The sequence below is a fragment of the Tamandua tetradactyla genome, chromosome 11 (assembly GCF_023851605.1).
Source record: "Tamandua tetradactyla isolate mTamTet1 chromosome 11, mTamTet1.pri, whole genome shotgun sequence".
Lineage (NCBI taxonomy): Eukaryota > Metazoa > Chordata > Mammalia > Pilosa > Myrmecophagidae > Tamandua > Tamandua tetradactyla.
In genome coordinates, this window is record NC_135337.1 from 57496736 (window position 1) to 57519296 (window position 22561).

At 38.6% G+C, this 22561-nt stretch overlaps 1 protein-coding gene across 2 annotated transcripts; it reads left to right on the plus strand.

The window, feature by feature from the left end:
- Nucleotides 1-1115: 1115 nt before the first annotated feature.
- On the plus strand, nucleotides 1116-22076 carry RPE65 (retinoid isomerohydrolase RPE65). Of its 2 annotated transcripts, XM_077119502.1 has the most exons (14): nucleotides 1116-1126; nucleotides 2279-2361; nucleotides 4044-4194; nucleotides 5736-5843; nucleotides 5944-6085; nucleotides 10067-10214; nucleotides 11425-11506; nucleotides 11745-11877; nucleotides 11978-12117; nucleotides 12742-12871; nucleotides 20416-20530; nucleotides 20628-20722; nucleotides 20825-20936; nucleotides 21881-22076. In XM_077119502.1, exons 1-14 carry the CDS (start codon nucleotides 1116-1118, stop codon nucleotides 22030-22032), a joined length of 1602 nt encoding a protein of 533 aa, XP_076975617.1. In that variant the 3' UTR covers nucleotides 22033-22076. The 2 variants fall into 2 exon arrangements, with proteins under 2 accessions (XP_076975617.1, XP_076975618.1); XM_077119503.1 differs by lacking the exon at nucleotides 5736-5843.
- The last annotated feature ends 485 nt before the right edge of the window (nucleotides 22077-22561 follow it).

The following is a 22561-nucleotide window of genomic DNA, read 5'->3' on the forward strand; positions in this document are numbered from 1 at the left end:
GGAGGATTTCTGAAAGGTTTCTTTTACTTATTTTAAATCTGGTCTGTTTATCTGGAATCTAATTGTCTTGCAGTAGGAGGGACATTCAGAGTATCTAATCTGCCATACTCCTGGAAGAAAGTCCTCTTGACTGCTTCTCCATTGGTATATAATGAAGTCTAGGAAGAGTAACATAAATAATTTTAAATGATTAATGAATTTAAACAAACAAACGTTAAAACTGTATATAGCTTATCCGTCTCTAGGAACTCCTTTCGACAGTATCATATCCATGCTGGCACACAAGTAGAGTTTAATTAAAGGTGTAGAGACATGAGTGAAATAGTACCATCCATATACTCTCTGAGTGCAAAACACATATGTGTAGGCTGGAAGGTGAGGTGGAGAAGTAAGCAGGCATCAGTGGCAAGCAAGGATATGAAAAGAATTTCATCCTCAGCAAATCAAAAGGGCATAAAGTACACAGCCTGGGGAGAATGTAGGCACTTAATAGGGCTAATAAAGATGACCAAAGAAGGTAGGGGAGCCATAATGTGCTTCCACAGCACTACATACTTGTCCAGTCTTAGCACTAATCAAATTTTATTGAATAACTTGTTAGCTGTCTGTTACCCTGCAATTATAAGATCAATGAAGACAAGGATGGTGCCTGTGCGTGTTTGTCAGATCCATAGGCAATGAAGAATAAATTTCTAAAAAAGTAAATGAGTGAATCAATAAACGAGGGTAGGAATGAGAGCACAGAGGTGGTAGAGGGAGGCTGGTGCCAGAGGGTGGTGGAGTAACCGGATCAGCTCAGGCTTGACACTGGCCACTCCCATTCAGCTTCTTTCTTCTAATCCACTTGTTCTCCTCGAGAAGGATTGAGGTTTCTGGAAAATGGTCAAGAAGCTGTTATGAGAACAGCAAGCCCAAATAATGCCCAAGCATCAGGAGGATCTGGGCACTGAAAGCCACTTCTGTTCCCCGTTCCTCAGCTGAGGGACTGGGGAGGGTTAGCAAAGCCATAAATCCTTTCAGGGGGATTTAGAAACCATTTAAAGCCCCACACTGAGGACTCACTTCCTCAATCTGCTGTTGGTGCCAGAACTCTTGATCCTCCACGCAGAAAAAAAATGTCCATCCAGTAAGTATCCCTGGGAGACTTTTTAAAAATGCCTCAGTGGGATTGATGGAAATGGGATATTTCAAGGATGTCTGAAGAGAAAGCATTGATTGATGACCTGTTTAGGGAAGGAAGACACTTGGGTCTTGGTGGGGGGAGTTACTTCCTATTTATCTATTGAATTAAATATCTAGAATTCTGGTCCAAATTAATGGTCCAAATTAATTCTGGTCCAAATCACTGGGATTTATGTAACTTAGAATGTGGCTTGAAAGCAGTTATGAGCATGGGGATTTTGGTTAGGCAGACCTGGATTCCATTTCTTGTCCATCTGTTTCCTTGCTTTGTGACTGGGAAAATTACCTAAGCTCTTTAAACCTCAGTTTTTCCAGGTGCAGGGTGCGTATAGCAACAGTATGCAGCCCGATGTATTGCTGTGAGTTTGAATGAGCATGCAAAGTTCTTCGTGCCATGTGTGACTCATAATTAGGGAGTCAGATCAAATCTCTCATTCTGAGAATTTTAAATGGAGCCAAAGTGAGGAGTCAGGTAGTGAGCAAAGTTAGAGACTGAATCTTTGGGTCTGAATATTTTAAAAAATGACTGTAGCTCCTTGGAATTCGTGGAGAAATGAGGTGATGGGAAGAGATGATGGCATAATATGGGTGAATAATGCAGGATAAAGTTCCTGACCCTGAAAAGCCGTCATAGGAAGTAGAGGTCTGAGCCTCTCCAGGAGGCAATAGAAGCCAAGAAATAATGTAGTGAGATGAGAAGAGGGATAGGGCAGGATAATCCCACAGAAAGTACCCTGTCTAGTTTCAAGATTCCAGAAGAGAAGTGACAGCAGCAGGATTAATTGGTTTACTCTCTGAAATATGGGAAAACTACAGAGGATAGGATACAGTCCACTGTGACCACTGAGATTAAAAGAGAAGTCATTTCCCATGACATCAAAGGAGGAGCCCTGAATGGGGGTCCCTCTTGGATTCCAGAGAACGTCTCTATCCCCACCCCCCTCCCAGTCCCATGTGCTCTCTAGCTGAACTAGTCTGGCTATGGGACATGGGCACTGAGCCAGAGAGCATCCTTGCCCTTAGAGCTCTGCCTTGGTCTCCATGGAATTCTTTGAGCACCACCGTGGGCTGCCTCCTGACTATTCCACCATTTCAGAGTCGAACATCCTGCTGGTGGTTACAAGAAACTATTTGAAACTGTGGAGGAACTTTCCTCGCCCCTCACAGCTCATGTTACAGGTTGGTCTCACCCTCTCTTTTCTGTTGAGGTCCTTCTTTCTGGCTTCTCACTTATTGGCATCTCTCGGTATTGGCTCAGTGTGTGAAATACAGGGAAGAATCTGGGGACTTGGGATTTCATAACAAGAACCCATTTTACCTCCTTTACCCATTCTTCTTTAATGTAGAAAATGCTACCTGACTGTAATTGCTTGAGGACCAGAACTCCATCCTTATTATCTTTAGACTGTCAGTGCCTAGCTCAATGCTTGGCACATCCTATATATGTCTGTCCTATCAGTGCATGAATAAATGAGGGTCTGGTGACAGGTATCTGAGAATATTATACTAAAGGGTGGTGACTTCATTCCTATTATATTTAAAGGGTCTTGGTTCTGGAGTCAGGCCAATGTAGATGCTACTAGCAGCTTTATTGCTTTACTAGCTGTGAATCCAATGAAAAGTTACTTGAATTTTCTGAGCCTCAATTCCCTCACCTACAAAGGCAAAACAAAACAAAACAAATTTCACCTCATGGGTATTGTTGTGAGAATTAAATGAAATAATAAATGGGATGATGCCCTCAGTTGCCAACACAAAGTGATCAATAGGTGATAGTCATTAGTACTATCGTCATCATTACCTGAAGTCACCAGGAGACCAGTGCCAGCATCCTTGCTTGGACGTAGTGTCTTGGAATGCTCAAAATCTGGGCAGGTCTCTTTATTCTCCATCTCTTCTTCTGACAAGTAGAAAGGATGAGCCAAAGGCTCTTTCTCAACCTGATTCTGACACAACAATCTGGATTCTCAAAACCAGAAGCTGTTTTAGTGTGTGCCTATGAGTTAAACCTTGCCTTCTTTTCAAGTTTTTATCAGAAATATAAACCCGTATCAGAAGAGCTGATGAAGTTAATCTGGAAGAAATGGTCCATCTGTTTAAAAAAAAAATTGAGAAGGGGTAGCAAACACTGCATGTCTCAAAGGATCAAAGACCATAAACCTAACCACTAAATCTCAAAAGCCTGAGGGAATATGCCAAGTGCCCTTCATTTTGCAGATGAGAAACCTGGGGCTCAGAGAAAGCAAATGGCAGATCCTGAACCAGAATATGATTCCTAATACCCAGCTCTGTTGTTTTCTGCTGTAACAGATTGACTTTCCTCTGGACAGCCGATATCCTCAGTGGGATGTAACTACATTTTCAAAAGCCAGGATTCCTGTCATTTCAGTTAAATGGCTTCTTCTGTAGACCCTTCTTTTTTATATTTTTTAATATCTTGATCTCTGTTCCCCATCCATCCCTTCTACTCTTCATCCCATCAAAATATTTCAAAAAATGTGAAATTCTTCTTAAAAGTGAGATGGCAAAAAAAAGGCAAATATAGTAGTATCTAGGCATCTGTTAGATAGGAAAAAAATCCCATTCCACTCAAGATGCTTTCCCTCTCTCTTTCCAACCCTTTACCCAACCCTTTGCCGTGTTTCCCATCACTTGTGTCTTAGAAAAAGGAGAGCCTTATGACCAGGCATTTGGTAAGGGACGTCCGGTATGAGAACTAGGAAGGAAAATCACTCTGCCAGCTTTGTAAATAAGAGGCTGCCCGATCAGGCTGCTAATACATTCACTCTGCCTTACCAGCAGCCAGCCCAGCTCCAGGGCGGGAGTAAGAAGCAAAGTTCTGTTTCTCGCCCTCATCACAGGCAGGATGCCCCTCTGGCTCACCGGCAGTCTCCTTCGATGTGGACCAGGGCTCTTTGAAGTTGGATCTGAGCCATTTTACCACCTGTTTGATGGACAAGCCCTCCTCCATAAGTTCGACTTCAAAGAAGGACATGTCACCTACCATAGAAGGTAAAAGAGCCCTAAGTCTAGCTCCTGGGGGAAGTGGAATCTAGTTCAGTTTCTCCTCCTGGGCATGGGTTCTAGTCCAGCTCTTCTTCCAATGAGCCTTTCAACTTTCTGAACCCAAGAGAGGGCCTACGTACCTCTTCCCTCTCAGCATCCATCTGAGCCAGGGCATCTGTGTGGCCACCTGGGAGATATAATATAGGATAAGAACTAGGGCTTTGGGGTCCAACATGCCTGATTTCAACCCTATATCTGCCAGATACCACTTGTCAAGGTGAGTGAACTTTGGCAAAATGTTAAACTTCAATTTTTCACTTTGCCATCTGAAAAATGAGAGAAATAATATAATTTACTTCATAAGTTCATTGCAATGATTAAATGAGAAAACAGAGCCTAGCACATAGGAAGCATTCAGTAATAATAATAGTGCTGTTGTTATTATTGTTATCATTATTATTAGCCCATTAGCTGTCTTGACTCCTTTCCTTTCTTTTCTAATCAGAGAGGCCACTAGGAAGGAGGAAGGGGTGCCACGAAGGAGGGAAAGACCAAGTATGGCAAACTGATGCAAGGAATGGAGGTTTTCTAAAAAAAGAGGAGAGCTATTGCTAAAAGGTTTGGAGGATTTAGCCATCACTTCAGGAAGCCCCCATTAATGCCACAATGAGTGGTTTGTTTTATGTTTTAATATTCAGGCCTGCTAATGGCTTTAAGGTTTCCACAGATTTCAGGCATTTTGAAGAGACAACAAAAGAAAGGGTAGAGACTGGAAGTAACCAGAATAACCCTGGATTTATTAGAAGAAAAACAGGTCATATCATACTTTTATCAAGTAAAAATTTAGCTGTGAAGGTGTATTGTGGAGTTCAGAGAAAGATTTCATAGCCCTCCTAATAACATTGATACTTTTCCACAAAAGAGCAATGTCCGATTTCAGTTGGCTCTCTGCGTGAGAAATCCTAGGCTGTGAACACCACATAGTTTAGGATATACTTCAGGAGTCCTTTTTGGGCAAGAGATTGACTTCAAGAACATCTTCTTTTGTAAGAAGCAAAATAAAGTTTTAGATGGAAGAAAAATGTAAGAGGGTCAGAAGATACACTAAAAGGAGAATAATTCAGTGACTATGTCCTTTATTTCCCGACTGAGCGAGGGTTGATTAATCAGGTGCCACGAGGAGTCCAAGGTCCCTTTGGACCACCCCTGGGTACAATGCGGAATGTGCATCTTTTCCAGTTCTGGGTGACTTGGGTTCTAACTTAGTTCAGTCACATATGCCAATCACTTAACTTCACTGAGCCCAATTTCCTCATTCATTGTTGTGAGCTATATGAGACATGATATAAATTCAAGCTCATGTGGCATATTTTCTCTTTCTCCTTTGATCACCTCAAGAAAATGACCTGATGATATTCTTCATTATTTATGTTGGGGATTTTTTATTCCGAGTCGATAAGGACATAGGGAATGTGCATTTTTGTTCCGCATGGACCACTCTGCCTGCCCCTGTCTGTGATCCTTTGCCATGTCTCATCGCCCTTCAGGTTCATCCGCACTGACGCTTACGTTCGGGCCATGACCGAGAAAAGGATCGTCGTCACGGAATTTGGCACCTGCGCTTTCCCAGATCCCTGCAAGAATATATTTTCCAGGTTACTAAAACCAAGCTACATTTTGGACCATTTTACATTAAGCTTTTTTTTTCTCATGACTTGAACATTATTGGACTGAAGTCTTCCTTTGCTTCTGCAGGTTTTTTTCTTACTTTCGAGGAGTGGAGGTTACTGACAATGCCCTTGTTAACGTCTACCCAGTGGGTGAAGATTACTATGCCTGCACAGAGACCAACTTCATTACCAAGATTAATCCAGAGACCTTGGAGACAATTAAGCAGGTAGGGCATAGAGTTCAGGTGACTTCACTTTAGGAATTTAGCATTTGCAACTTGGATATGAGATTGACTTTGCCATCTAGTGGGGCGAAAACACAAAAAACCAGATCGATTGAAGTTCAAATCCTTGCTTTGCCACCAACTACTAGCTGTATGACATAGGGCAATCTTTATTTTTTCATCTATTAAATAATGATGTAAACTATTTAAAATATGTATTATATTGATTGAAGGAAAATTATATAAATGCTTAATATATTCATTCATCCTTTCACACCACAGATATTGTTTGCTTTCTATTTACCAGAACTTGTGTGAGTTGCAAGGGATAGAAAAATGAATAAGACACATGCCGGAGACCTGGGTTCGATTCCCGGTGCCTGCCCATGCAAATAAAAAAAAAAAAAGAAAGAAAAAGCAAGACAACATTGTCCTTGACCTTCATGACTTCTATAGGCGAGCATGGAACCTGGCATATAGTGTGTGCTCAAAAAAATGTAGCTATTATTATTAAGAATCCTGTTATTTTTGATTCTAAGCATTTTGCCTTTTCTTATAGATACTTCTTTACAGAAATCAAGCTACTGTCAAATGAAATAGCATAGAGCAAAACATCAACAATATTAGAAAGCAACAAATTTTACCAAAATTTTAGACAATCTCATGCAGCATTTCTTAAAATGTATCCACACTAGCAACCAATATTTATTAAGATGAAACTATTTGCAAAGTGATGTCCTTGTATTCAGGGCGCTTAATATCTAAATGGAAAAATCAAACAAATACACAACTTAACCATTATAGGAGACAGAACATGGCAAACCTACAGAAGAAAAAGCTTCCATGAAAGCACAGAGAAAAGATTACTTTGGTAGTAGTCGGGGGGATGGGAGGTGAAACAGATCAAGGACCATTCAAGAGGCTTGCTTGCATTTGAACTGAAAGTTAAAGAAGGTACAACTTGAGTGAATTTTTGGAAAAGAACTTTTCTGGTGGAGAGAGTCAGCTTAGAGGTGGGGAAATAGAAGATATGATCATGGAAATCAAAGAACGATCTCTTGTGACTGGACTTGCAATATTTCTCAATAGGGATGCTGGTGACATTGGGTGGAAGGTAATTCATCACCATGGGGATTCTTCCACATATTGCAGAGGTTTGGCATCACTGCTTCCATCCATTAAATACCAGTCATGGCTGCAATCATTGTACAAATCCAAAATGCTCCCCACATTTCCAAATCTCCCTTCTAAGAGGCAGTATTGCCCCTGTTTGAGAGTGAGTGATTTAGAGCATACAACACCAAGGGGAAAAGTGAAACACAGAGTAAGGTGAAACTAAAAGCTTGAATAATAGACTAAAGTTTTGAAATGAGTTGTTTCGCTAAAAGGAAGCTATTAAAGGTTTTTGCTCAGGGAAGTGGTATAACTAGAGCTATACTTTAGAATGTGGAAGTCATGCATGGGCTACATGGAAAGGAAAGATGATAAGGGACAGCGGGGAGCCCAGTTAGGTGAAATTGAAAACCAGAGCCACAGTCAGTGGTAATAAGAATAGAAAGAAAGAGTAGTGCAAGCATTGGCCTCAATATCACGGGCTGATTTGTGACTCTCAATAGACTATTTACTAAGCTTTACATAGACTCTCAATGGCTCGTTCTTGTTTTTTATGTGTATATATAAATGTATGTGACTGTGTGTGTAGATCATTTAGAGAAGAACTGAACCTGAGTTTCTAAACCATTCATCTGGCTGTGACAGTGTATCTTTGCTCCAAATCCTATGGTATTTTAATTGGAAATCTAAAATACATGGCGTGACTCCATAATACATTTTATTATGGGCCAGTTTCCACTGTGAGCAGCATGACTACACATACAAATGTGGTTTGAAAAATTGGAATTTTTAAGAAACTATTACTGAAGTAGCCAGTGCCTCTACCTCCTTTCTGAGTCTTTTAAATACAACTCTTTAATGCATCAAGAGCAATTTTTCTGAAATTGAAATACAAATGTATTACTCTATCTAGGGTATCCATAGTTTCTGCTTTCATTTTCTTGGCTGCTGAAGGAAATATGATGGAAATTTATTTGCTCATGGTTTTGAGGTTAGAAAAAAAAGATCTAAATCAAGGCATCATCAAGGTGACGCTTTCTCCCCAAAGGCAATGGCATTCTGAGACTGGCTGCTGGCAATCCTCAGTTCTTAGCTTGTTACATGGCAAAGCATATGGTGGCATCTCCTGTTCTCTCTCTTCTCTTCTGGGTTCTGTTGATGTTCAGCTTCCGGATGCTTCCTCTGTGGCTTTCTCTCTTTCTTCTGAATTTCATTCTACTTTTAAAGGACTTCAGTTAATAGAATTAAAGCCTATCCTGACTGAAGAGGTGGGCTACACCTTAATTGAAGGAACTTAATCAAAAGGTCCTACTTACAATGAGTTCATATGCACAGGAAAGGATTAAATTTAAGAACATGTTTTCCTGAGGTCCATACAACTTCAAACCACCATAGTTTCAAAGATAAAGTCCAAACAAGAGTTTTCACAGCTGGCCTCTTCCTACTCACCTTCTTGCGTGCATGCCCTTCTCCCAACCATGTTGAACTCCTAATAATCCCCAAACAGAATATGCTATTTCACAATCTATACCTTTACATTAGGGTTCCCACTTCTACTTGTCTTTCAAGCATTAGTTGAAGTCATCACCCTTGGGAAGACTTGCCTAATCCCCAAGTCTGGATTAAATGGCATTTCTTTACAAATACCATTTTTTCATTCACTGCACAGTGCACTGCCTTATTGGTTGGTCTAAAGCAACGCTGTCCAATAGAACCTTCTGCAGTGAAGGAAATGTTCTACACTGTTGAGCACTTGAAATGTAGGTAATGTGACTGAGGAACTGAAATTGAAGTTTTATCTAATTATAATTCATTTACATTTAAAATGCTCCATTTTGCTGGTGGCTACAATATTGGATAGCACAGGTCTAAACTGAAGTCTCTGAAAGCAAGGACTACCTCTGTTTTCCTAGCTTTTGGCAGAGCAGTGTCTGGCACAGACTGGAAGTTCAAATGATTGAACTTGATCAATGATTGAATGAATGAAAGTCTTGCCTATTATTTTAAAAAGGAGGCTAAAAATACCCTGAGATTTTAAAATATTCTAATAAATTAGTAAGAATTTTTGGCTAGAAAAATATATAATTTATTAATTATTATTTTAATAAATCTTTATTGAGCAGGCCTGATTAGAAACTGTAATGCTGATTTTGCCAACATGAGGCTCTGCATCTTTGAACAGGTCACCTGAACTTTCTGGAACCTCCATTTCTTATTCTGTAAACTGAGAGGTTTTTGTTATATTTGCGGTTCTGAACTTTCTATGAGACTCCAAATTGAACTGAAGCCCTGAATCCTCTCTCCAAAAACATTTACATTTAATTCCAACAGAGTTATGGTTCTCCTGAAACCCATTTAGGTTAAGACTTTCTGTACTAGCTGAATCCTGAGGTCCCTTTCAGTTCCAAATTCATGCTAAGACATTAGGTTTGGTGTTGAAGTCATACCATCCAAGTTTCTGTTTTTGTAAATTAAAAATTATTGAATACCAGCAGTTTCACACAATTCAATCTAAAATAATAAAAGGAGTATAAAGAAGTCCCGTTCCTCGAATTTATAATTGTTTGACGACAACCTGCCATGTGCAGATAGAAAAGCCCCAACCAGAGTAGTGTATGGTAAGCGTCAAAAGAAGAACACAGTCTGAGAGTCTCGAGATTTCAGAGCCATGAGGGATCAATGTAGGAGTCAGAGGAAAGCTCTGCTCTAGAGATGAGGTTTGAAATAGCGTAGGACTCAGAGAGATGGAAAGAGAGAAAGTGAACTTAGGGTGAGGGTACAGAAGGTAGTGGGGGGGGCAAATTTAAGAATGACAGTTGTAATACAAACTCCTTTCTCTTAATATGGATGATGCTCTCTGTCCTTCCACAGGTTGATCTTTGCAACTATGTCTCAGTCAATGGAGCCACTGCGCATCCCCACATTGAAAGCGATGGGACTGTTTACAACATTGGTAATTGCTTTGGGAAGAATTTTTCAATTGCCTACAATATTGTGAAAATTCCTCCACTGCAAGCAGGTCAGTTTAACAGCATTGCCTCTTCTTAAACACGTATTCATAGGGTGAGAAAGCTACCGGAAATGGAGGAGGCCTAGTCAGAATATCAGGATAGCGTTACATGCATGGTTAAATCTCTCTCGGACATTAACCAATTGCCCTCACCCCCACGCGACTGGAAGACCAATGTTCAAGTGCATCACAGCAAGAACTAATAACTTGAAAAGACAGTAAACAAGTGGCCAGGTTCTACTCAAAAGCATTTCTAAGATTTTGTATGTATGAGTGTTTGATCATGTAAAGATTTAGATCAAATCCAGCAAACCTTTGTGGAGCACTTATTCATGAGCCACACAAAATTAAATTAATTAAACAATGTATGTCTGGGCATAATAACATACACACCACACACATATATGAGAGTATACCAAGTATTTATTTGTGAATGTTTAATTACCACAACTACAAACAAATCTATGAACTCATATTAAGAGTATAGAGATGGAATATGAGAAAAGGGAGGATACCATTTAGTATTTTCCATTCACGCCTCATTCACTTGATAACAGAGATTTGAAAATGTGAATTTTTGTTAAGTATTGCTTCATCCTGGGATTCTCAAGATGCACTCCTGGACCAGCAGCATAGACACTGCCTGGGAACTTGTTTGAAATACAAATCTTGGCCCAGACCAACTGAACAAGAAATTCTGGGAGTGAGAACCTGCAATCTGTATTTTAACAAGCCTTTCCTATGATCTGATGCACACTAAAGCTTGAGGACCACTGATTTAGTAGTAAATGAAGTTTAATGTGCATAGGAATTACCGCACAGGACTATTGGCACAAAATCATACTGACTATATTTTATACACAATGTAAGGGGTTATAAGAGGCTTTTGACCATACTAAACTTTTGCCTTACTCCCCTGAATTAGAGCCCACCTCCAGTTGTTACATGACTCCACTGCACTCTGCCCAACACAACCTAGTTTGAGGGCACTTTTCTAAATCTGCTGCTATTTGGATTTTCCTGGGTGATTTCTTCACATGAAGTTTTGCCAAGAAATGCCAGTGACTGAACAGATGAAAATAAGTTTAAAAAAAAATCAAGATCTGAAAATGTATTTCTTTGATTACATAAGCTGTTCTAAGTGCTCTGTATAAAAAAAAAAAAGAATTTTTTTAAATAAAGGCTGTTCCAAAGCCTTTTAAAAACCACTTTATTTCAGACAAGGAAGATCCAATAAGCAAGTCAGAGGTCGTTGTACAATTCCCCTGCAGTGATCGATTCAAGCCATCTTACGTCCATAGGTAACTTGAAGGTCTGCTATGAATCTATAGGAAAACTGAAGCTTAAAAATCTGTTTTGCCTATTTTTGATACCAATCCTTATAATGACATTTCCTTGCAGAAAATTGAATTTAAATGTAATTAATTTCATCTGGGCAGTATTGATTGATGTAACTGAGCATATCTCAGATGGTTATACTTCTTTGGGGATTGAGAATCAGTCCTTCCCATTCATAAGGTCATTTGTGTTTCTGAACAGTTTTGGTTTGACCCCCAACTATATTGTTTTTGTGGAGACACCAGTCAAAATTAACCTGTTCAAGTTCCTTTCTTCATGGAGTCTTTGGGGAGCCAACTATTTGGATTGTTTTGAGTCCAATGAAACCATGGGGGTAAGTCTTTCATTTATCAGGTCTGTGATTTTCAAAGTGTGTTTCATAAAACACATTTTTTCTTTTTAAATACATAAAAATATTTTCCTCCCCTTTCAAGGTTTGGGTTCATATCGCTGACAAGAAAAGAAGAAAGTACCTCAATAATAAATACAGGACTTCTTCTTTTAACCTCTTCCATCACATCAATACCTATGAAGACAATGGGTTTCTGATTGTGGATCTCTGTTGCTGGAAAGGGTAAGAAAGGACATGGGATAAATGACACATTGCCAGTTGCTTCTGCAAATTAGGAGCTTTTTACAGAGATGCTGCATCATTATGTAATCTGAATCACATAAACAGAAGCAAGAGGGATTCTAAACTCACAGAACATAATTGAAAAAGCAGTAGGGAGTTTAGGTAATCAGAGACACACACTGAACATCAAAACCATGGCTAATGATTGAAAAGTTATTGGATCCATGAACCAGGCCTGAAAAGAAAGGTTCTATGACCTGATAAATTAACAAATTTAATTTGACTTAAAAATTCTGACAAGATCACTGGGACCTTGAACCCCACTTTGGGGTTGAGAAAGAGGGTCATTCTTTTATCAGCATAGCCAAGCCCCTAAAAAGACAGGAGCCCCTAAAGACACTGACAGAATGGTGATGGAGAAGCAGAGAGACAGTAACTTAACACCGCTGTTATTTAAATACAGTGTGGGCTGTAGGAATTGGCTCTAACATACTTGGGTCATTAGCAGTCCCTGGGTTGCAAAATAAAGGAGAGACAGGCACTGTGCTTTTAAAAGGTATGAATCATCTCTCTAAAATTATTTGCAATTATCCCTACTCATGTTTGACTTCTTATTTTTTGCAGATTTGAATTTGTTTATAATTACTTATATTTAGCCAATTTACGAGAGAACTGGGAAGAAGTGAAAAAAAATGCCAGAAAGGCTCCCCAACCTGAAGTTAGGAGATATGTACTTCCTTTGAATATCGACAAGGTAAATTCCCTCTACATCGATTTCAGATATAACCAGGATGCTTCATTTCTCTCAGGAATTGTTCTCCTGTTTCACGTTTATACATAAAGTCTAAATTTCAGAGTTGGAAGGAACCTTAAAAATATATTAATTCAACCATCTTATTTTACAAAAGAGGAAGGTGAAGCTCAGAAGAGTGGTGTGATTTAGCAAAAGCCAAACTGCAGTAGGTTCGGCATGAAAATCAGATTTTTAATTTCAAATCTGCTGTTCTTTTCATTTACAAAATTCTTTAAGTATGTACTTTCTTAGTGAACAATGAAGATACACTGAGAGATCTTAGGATCTTGTGTCAATAAAACAAATCATTTAATTTAAATTATTTGAAATTCTGGAGAGAATTTTTAAAGTACCCCTTAGGAAAATCAGTCCATTAATTTGATTGCCTACAGAATTTCTGGAAATATCACTAAAGGATAAAAATCGTTAATGGTATTAGAAAATCATCTTTATATTTCCATTTTTTCATCTCCATATTCACTGATGATCTTTTTAGGATATGAGTAATATAAAGAAATTTTAGCTTCATGGAAATGCCAAAATCAAGAAAAATATGTCTTCATGTATAGACACATCTTTGATGGATTCTTGCTCCCAAGTTGCACAAAGGAGGTTGATACAATTACATAGTCTGTAAAACATTATAGCAAAGGCTTGGATCACATGTTGTAGAAAATAAGCCAAATTTTGGATTAGATAATATTGATCTTAAAACAAGTCTTATAAACTCTATGAAGAATAAGGAAGGGGGAACAGATTGAGGGCAGGCATTAAAGATGGGTGAAAGAGCTACAAAAGCAAGGGGGAGTTAAAAAAAAAAAGCTAGACTTAATAGGCAAATGTGAAGTTGCTGGGGCTGGCTCACTAGGGGAGATGGGTGGTAGGCAAGGGTGATATCGTATGTGGTTCTATAAGCTTTTAAGAGTTATTATGTAAATTATGGGAGGCACCGGAGTTTTTAAGTGTGTGGGGGGAGGTTGTGTGTGACATGTGTTTTATAAAGATCATTCGGTAGCATCATGCAGGACACATTGAAAGGTGGGGAGTCTAAAGGTCAGAGCTCCTGCCTGGAGACCACTGGCACAACAAGGCAGGGGAAAGAGGATAAGGTTTGAATTCAGACAGTGGCAACAGGGAGATAAAGAAGGTACAAAGTTTTCAAATATTTAAGTAATACAATCAACAAGAGTTGATGTCTTGTTGCATGTGAAGGGTAAAAGAGAGGAAGGAGCCCAGGATGACTTCCAGATTTCTGTCTTGAGCAGTTGAGTAGATAATGGTACAATTACCTGCATTTGAAACGCAGGAGTAGGAGTAGCTGGATTTGAGGAAAAGGAGTAAGATTTATTTTTTAGACATACTGATTTTAAGGTGCCCATTGCACATTCCAGCAGAAATGTTCAGTAAGTAGCTGGATATCTAGGTCTGGAGCTCGGAAGAGAGATTATAGTGAAAGATAGGCCTGAAAAACTTGTTTTCCTATTAAGAAGCATATCTCTGCCGCATAGTTGGGTGGGTGCTCATAAAATACTTACCTAATGAATGGGTTGGTATCACAGATATCTTTAAGGAAATGGAATAGGATAATTTAACTTCAATGGCACTCACCCCACTCTCTCTGTATTCCAAATGCAAAAAAAAAGGAAAGATTTTTTGAAATGCATGGTCATCATTGCTTTAAGAAAAACTATGCCAATTGGAATAGGAAACTTCAGGGATGATGAAAAATGTCAAGTGATACTCCCAAGTCCCACTCCTCCTTCTTACAGTAATTATTGAGAAACCACTACAAAATATCATACTAATGGCTTCAGTGGATCTATCAATAAAACAGACTTCTTGTTCTTACGGAATTCAGTACCTAGTGTGGCAGAAAGAGGGAGGTGGTTCAGTAATGATAATGTCTGTAGCACAAGATGGGTTCAGTGAAGAGGATTTAAATTTCTTTGGCTGTTCAGAGGATGGAGCAGTTGTACTTGTTTGGAGAAATTCTCAACAGGTTACATGGAACGCAGTCATCTGAGATGGCCATATTTTGGCAAGCAGAGATGCAACTGAAACAAGACAACTGAAGAGAGGGGGAATAGCATGAAGAAAGGCAGAAGTGAGGAGAGGCAGACATGCGGAGGGAGCTGGTTGTGGTCCAATGGTTAGCACATGTCATAGCTTATGAACTGGCAATCAGGTGTGCTGATTTTTATGGTTAGTGTTACTGCTAACTGTCTGGTTTCCCTGAACAAGTCACTCAGTTATTCCAAAGTTCATCTGCCTACTCTGATACATAAGGGGATTGGACTAAACAGTAATGGAGGTCTGCTACAGCTCTAATACTTTGATTTTCCAAAATAAGACTGGGTGCTAGTAGTATTAGAAGTGGGAAAAGTATGGGGAAATAGGGAATGTGATGTGTAGAGCAGGTCTGGAGACAAGCATGCTTAATTAAATTGTGGGGCTATGAAGGAGGAGGATAATGGGTAAGTGGACACATATTGAGTCAGACAGAATCAGATTTGAATGTTAGTTTTGCCATTTGTGGTTTTGGGCAAAACATTTAACCTGCTCACATTATTCCTTTTCTTTGTCCATATCAAGCTCATAAGGTTATTGTGATCAATAAATAAAGTAAGGTATGTCAACCACTAAACAGAGTCCCTAGCACAGAGTGTTAAATAATATTCACTTTCAGCAGCAGCAACTCAACAACAAGCAAATCAACAGCATCTTCATGGAGATCTCAGGTAGGCTGGTGTTTGCATTTACAGGAGCCCAAGAGACAAATCAGGGTTAGGGTAAAAGATCTGATAGTTATTATTGTTGACATGATGAGCAAATGTATGAAAATAGATAAGACTGCTAGCAGGGAAATAATCATGCTTTAGAAAAGATTTTCTAAAGGAAACATACAGGTTTGTTTATTTTTAAAATGAGGGTTTTGATAGCCAAAGAATACTGAGAGAGACAAAAAAAGAGAACCAATCACAAGAGATGCAGGAAATACCTTTGTGAAATGGTAGGAAAAGAGGAGTCAGAAAAAAGGACAGAGAAAGAGCCAACAGCCAGCCCTAGTAAAAGCAGAGTGAGGGTAATGCTGCACAGATGAGAGGGAAGGAGCAGATTTGTGTGACGCCTGATGCTAGGAGAAGTTAAAAAAAAGTTAAAGCCTGAGAACTAAGCACTAGAGTTGTAGGCTAGGAGCCCACTGGTGATCTATTTCCAAAAGAGTAGGGCAAAATGAGAGTAGAAATCAAGGTTCAAGGCAGTAAATCTGAGCATATTTTGAGCAGGTGGGAGAAGTTACAATAGTTTGCAAACTATAGTTTGGTGGTAAAGGTAAAAATAGAGAGATCATAAATTAGGGGACTGTGAGGAAATAAATAGATTGAGGAAGGATGAGAAAAGCTAAGGAGAAGAAGGGTGTAAGAGGTTTCAAGTTTATTGATTAAGATAGTGATAGTATATTTAAACTATAATTTTATTATTTTTGAAAAGATGGTACATTTAAATCATTAAAAATGGTTGAAGTAATTAAAAAAAGTTATACACTGGGAAATCTTACTCCGATCCCTGACCCCATTCATTCCATTCCATTCTCCCTCACTTCCTACGTCTAATATTTATTATTATTTTTTTACTGTTTCCTTTGTTTATGCAAATATAAAAATACATATGTATATATAATTATGATTTCCCATGCTCTTATACTAAAAGAGGCATTCTATATCCTTTCTTTTGTACCTTGGTTTTTTTCATTTAACAATGTATGCTAAAGATCTTGTTTTTAATAGCTGCAGAAACTTCTTTTCTTTGGATGAATGTACTCAAGTTTATTCAGCCAGTCCCTCACTGCTGGGCTATGGTTTCCAATCTTTGATGATTACAAATAATGCCCTAAGGAATAACTTTGTATATACGTTGTTCCATGTATATATATATATATATATTTCTAGGGTAGATTTTCAGAAGTGAGATAGCTGGGTGCAAAAGTGAATGCATCTGTTAAAAACTCAGAAAGTCAAAAGAAGAAGCTAATTTGTTGTGGAAAACAAAAATAATGCATGTATATAAATATGTATATGCACCTATACCACTCTCTTCTCCCCAATATCACCACTAAATGCTTTGTGTCCTCATCACATAAAATGTAATGTCCTACTATACTGTTACCTCTCGCCCCTTCCTTAGCCCTAAAAATTTTCCACTATTTCCTCTGAATTCATGATCCATCACCAGAAAATCCCTCTATCTTCTTCTGTGAACGTTCCCTTCACCTTCCTTCTCTAACCAAAACCTGGCTTTCTCTTGAGGATGCTGGTCTTCTTGGCAGCTCTCTCTAGGGTGGCAGTTTCTCCTACAGCCCTTGTACCACTGGGCCTGGAGTCCTCCTATTTGCTGTACTGTTTTCAGTACACTTAAAATCCCCCAACTTTTAATCTCACTTCAGTTGATTATATACTTGAGTGGTACATGTTTGTGTGTGCGTGTGTGTGTGTGTATAAAACATCCCTCATTGTTGTCATCTACTAACGCCAACTCTCCTTCCTGGCTTAGGGTCATTCTCCCCAGCTTTACTCCTATCTCTTATTAATTCTTGGTGATTTCAATATACACCTTGTAGGTGAATCTTCCAATAACCTGGTGTCTTAGTTCCTTGATCTCTTCCAGTGATCTTATCTTCCATTCTACCTCAGCCACTGGTGACCATATCCTTGATCTTGTAATAATTACCAATGACTGTGTTTCTTCTATAATCTCAATGTCATGCACAACAAGCATGACACATCCTAGCTACCACCTCTTATCTTTCAAGATTGCTTGCCCTACTGTGATTTCCATCAAGAACCTCTGATTCGTTGAACCTACAAACGTCTCTCTATCTGCCAATCATTTCAGGACCAAGCTTCCCTTCTCACTCAAATCCCATGGTCAATAATTATAATCACCTTCTTGCATAGAGCCTCATTACTCTTGCCAATTTCTTGCTTTATCAAATTGGCATGTCAAAACTATAGCCCTAGTTAAATCCAACTCTCCATCCACACCTTGCTTATGTCACTGGAGTGGAATGTAAGTGCTAAAAATATATAATCATGTTGATTGGTACAATTTTTAATGCTTGGCCAACTCCATTTACTTTCCTAGTTAAATATTTCACACCTTTCTTTCTTCAAACTTCCTACACCTCTCACCTCACCCTCAACTCATGGCCATGCTTTCTTTTTCACTGAAACAAATGAAAGAATCAGAGAAGAAATGTAGAATCCACCATCACATACACCTCCTCACCAGCATCTGTACTCACTTTCTGAATTATCTATCTTCCTATCCAAAGCGAATCCTTCTTCTTGTGCACTAAATCCCATCTGCTCAAGCCCATTCAAGGACATCACCTTTGCAATTCTCCCTCTCTCTCTTGTACTGTTGCTCCTTACTTCTTTTCATGGGTCCACTCTCATGGTGCTATTATTTTTTCCTTTTACAAAACCCATTTCTTGACTTCTCTTGCCCCACATACTCCACCTCATATTTCTGCTGTACTTCACAGCAATATTCCTTAAAACATTGTTTATTCTTGCTATCTCTAATTCCTCTCTCCCATTCTCTTTAAAATCCACTACATCCAGGTTTGTTTTTTTTTTTTAACTTACCACTCCATAGAAACTGTCTCTGTGAGGAAAATGTACTGTAATGGTCAATTCCCATAGCACATCCTGCTTGATCTACCTGCAGCATTTGTCATAGTTACTCATTCCCTTCTCTTTACCTTGCTTTCTTCATTGGCTTCTAAAATATCCTAGCCTTTTGGTTTTCCTGTACATTAATGGCTTCTCCTTCACTGGCTCATTTGCTGATTCCTCTTCTTGCAGACCTCTTAATTTTGAAAGCACCAGAACTCAGTCCTTAGTTCTCCTCTCTTCTATTTTTACACCCACTGCCTTTGAAAAGACTCCTGCTTTAAAGCCACCTACATTCACATTTCCAACTTTCCCCTGAATCCAAGATTCTAATACCCTACTGCAAACTCTACAACTCCATTTGGATTGCTAACAAAAATGACAAAACTGAAATCCTCCCTCATGTAAAAATTTTACCCTACCTGTAGTAGTCTCCATTTTAGTTGTGTCAATGCCAATCTTAGATTTTCAGGCCAAATACTTTGTAGTCACCTTGACCCCCTCTCCTAATTTCTTGATCCATTAAAAAATCTTATTGGTTCTGCCTTCCACTTCTCATGGACTCAGATATTACTAGCCTAATCTGAAGTACTGTTTTCTTTTGACTGGATTACTATAAAAGCAATGTAACTGATTTCCCCCATTCCACTCTTGAGTCTCTCCCTATACCAAATGGCAGTCTCAATAGGGCAGCCAGAGTGGTTCTTTTAAAAATAAGTCATATTAGTGACTTCTTTGCTTTAAACCTGCCAAAGCCTTCCTGTCCCACAATCAGAGAAAAAGACTAAGTCTCACAATGATCTATAAGGCTTTACATGATCTGGCCCCTGTTACATCTCTACCCTCCTCTCTCGCTCCCCCGCTTGCGCAATCATTCCCAGGCACACTGGTCTCTTTGAAACTCCTCAAGCACATTCAGCCTCTTCCTGCCTCAGGCCTTTGTACTGTTTATTCTCTCTGCTTGAATCTGCATCGCTAAACTTCCTTGTGAGACACGTTTTGCCTCAGATGTCACCATTTCAATGAGGACACCTTGATAACCTATCAAAATTGCAACCCACCCACCCTTCAACACTTCTAATCCCCTTTACTGTGCTCTACATGACCCCCATTCCTGGTGTACTGTGTAACTTATTTATTAATAACACTTATTGCTTATTATTTATCTTCCCAATGAGAATGCAAGCTCCATAAGGGCAGGCATTTTATTAAATGAAATATGCTAAATGTCTGGAAGAGTCTAGCACAAAATAAATAATCAAATATTTGTTTAAGGTATTATTACATGAATGTTTTCTTAGCAAGAGCTCATAATATCCATTTGTTTCATAAAATAATCTGTGAAGTCATGTGTATTTGTGTGTGTATGTGTATGAGTGTGGCAAGAGACCTTAGAAAACATGTGTTCCAAAGGTTTTTCTATTTTTTTCCTGTTGACAATATAACTGTAGCTTTCCAAAACAAAATCAAAATATACCCTAACAATAAGAAAAATAAATGCTGTAAATGGATATCTCAGACAGTTGAAGTCTCTGTTGTTCTATAGAAAAACACTTCATTGTTTTCTTGCAGAGTTCCATTTCACAGATAAGAAAATGCAGGGCCAATAAGTTATGTGACTTTCCTAGTAATAGAGAGCCAGTGACTGACACAGACACTGACAGCTTTCCTAGTCCCATTCCAGGGCACTCTTTTCTACAGTTTTCTGCGTTGCTTCTCACTGCATGTTGAATAAGAAATAAAGAAATCAGGAGACAAAATGCTAGAAGACTGCATAGAACGTTTCTTAATTTTTTTCCAATTCACTGAGATTTCTGTCATGTTCTTTTCCAGGCTGACACAGGCAAGAATTTAGTCACACTCCCCAACACAACTGCCACTGCCTTTCTGTGCAGTGACAAGACTATCTGGCTGGAACCTGAGGTTCTCTTTGCAGGGCCTCGCCAAGGTGAGATGATCCAGAGAAACCCTCACCCAGAAAGGACCAAAATGCTCCATTCACAGATATGAATTGAGTTATCCTAAGCTTGTGCTCTGTTTTGTAGCATTTGAGTTTCCACAAATCAATTACCGGAAGTATGGTGGGAAACCTTATACATATGCATACGGACTTGGCTTGAATCACTTCGTTCCAGACAGGGTAAATTAATCCATCTTACTAAGATTGGCACAGTACTTTGAGTCATATTCTGGTTAGATACAGTGTGTTGACTAATTTATTTATTTTTCTTCTCACAAGTAGCTCTGTAAGCTGAATGTCAAAACTAAAGAGACCTGGGTATGGCAAGAGGCAGATTCATATCCGTCAGAACCCATCTTTGTTTCTCACCCAGACGCAATGGAAGAAGATGACGGTAATGAAAGTATTACCAAAGCTTTGGGTGTGCCTAGGAGAGAAGTTTGGTTGATTATTCTCTAATGTTCAGAAATGCTCATTAACACCACTAATGGGACAGTACTAAAACCAGAGATGAATGGCAAATAAGTTTCATCTTGTCACCAGGTCTCATTGATTAGCATTAGCTAGATGAAGACTTGAAGAGTTGAAAAAAAATGCTAAAGTATCATTTGGTGTCAAGATGTAATATCAATGTCTGCTTTAAATGAGGGTGAGGAGAAGGATGAAAGACAGCATGAATTCTAGGTTTCTGCCTTTCCTGACCTGTATATATTTCTGGGAAAGGATGGAGTTTTAAGGAGGGAAATTGAGTATTATAAAAAAATCAAAGAGAATGAGAACATGGTTTTGTGACTCTGGTTTTGGCTTGTTCTTTCAGTAAGCTGGGTCTAGAAAGGATTCCAAAAATACTTGCCCTCATTCTATTTGAAAGATGTAAGCCTCTAGCTAGGTCTTGGAAATTATAGAAATAATATATCATTATTTTGAAAGTCCTTTAATATATATTTTTCATTGATTGTCACTGTACCTTTTTGAAGTAGACAAAGTGGGTCTTATATCCTTGTATTATAGACAAGCACAGGTCATTCAATGGATAGTCAATAACACCTACTATGTTCAATTCATTGTATCCGACTATTGGGATACAACAGTGAGCGAGACAAACATGGTCACTCATTTCTTGGCACTTATAGTCTGGTGGACATGAAAAATTAAAAAGACCCCTTCAGTATGCACATATAGTCAGGTTGTGGAAGACTTAGAATGAGATGTCAAGTCATATAATTTCCCATTGAGTTTTCTTTATTCATTCATGTAATGCCTCCTATATTTTTCAATGACACTTAACCTATGGCCCTGACTTTTATACAAGCTACCTTATCTACTTCTGGTCAACAGGTGTGGTTCTGAGTGTGGTGGTGAGCCCCGGGGCAGGACAAAAGCCTGCCTATCTTCTGATTCTGAATGCCAAGGACTTGAGTGAAGTTGCAAGGGCTGAAGTGGAAACTAACATCCCTGTCACCTTTCATGGACTGTTCAAAAAATCCTAAGCATTCTCCAGCAAGATAATGGAGTTCCTGTTTTACTTTCTAAAGCTCTGGTAACAAAACCAAGTAAAAATAAAACTTCAGGTCTGCAGTTAAACTCTGTTCAACTTTAGTCTGCTGTAACTTATAGATGCACACAAATTTACAATCTTTTTATAACATGCATATTTAGATAATAATACTTTCTCTTTAACAAACAGACCATAATGGAAAACTCATGTTTGACAATCAAATAGGAAATGAATGTGGAGTCATTAAACTTTTTTATTCCATTATAAAAATGCATTTTATATGCCTATCTGCTCTAATTCTTTTTTTTTTTAACATTTAAAAATGAAAGTTCTCCATGACAACCAATTTGTATGTGATTTGCTGAGTCAGGCTGATATTATGCAAAAAAGACTTAGTTACTAAATGGCAAATCAAATTTTTTCCCAAACCAGAGATTATCTTCTGAGAGTAATTATAGTGACTATATTGCATATGTAGCTTCTCAAAGAGTCTCAAGCTTCCTGTACTTTTAGCCTTTCCT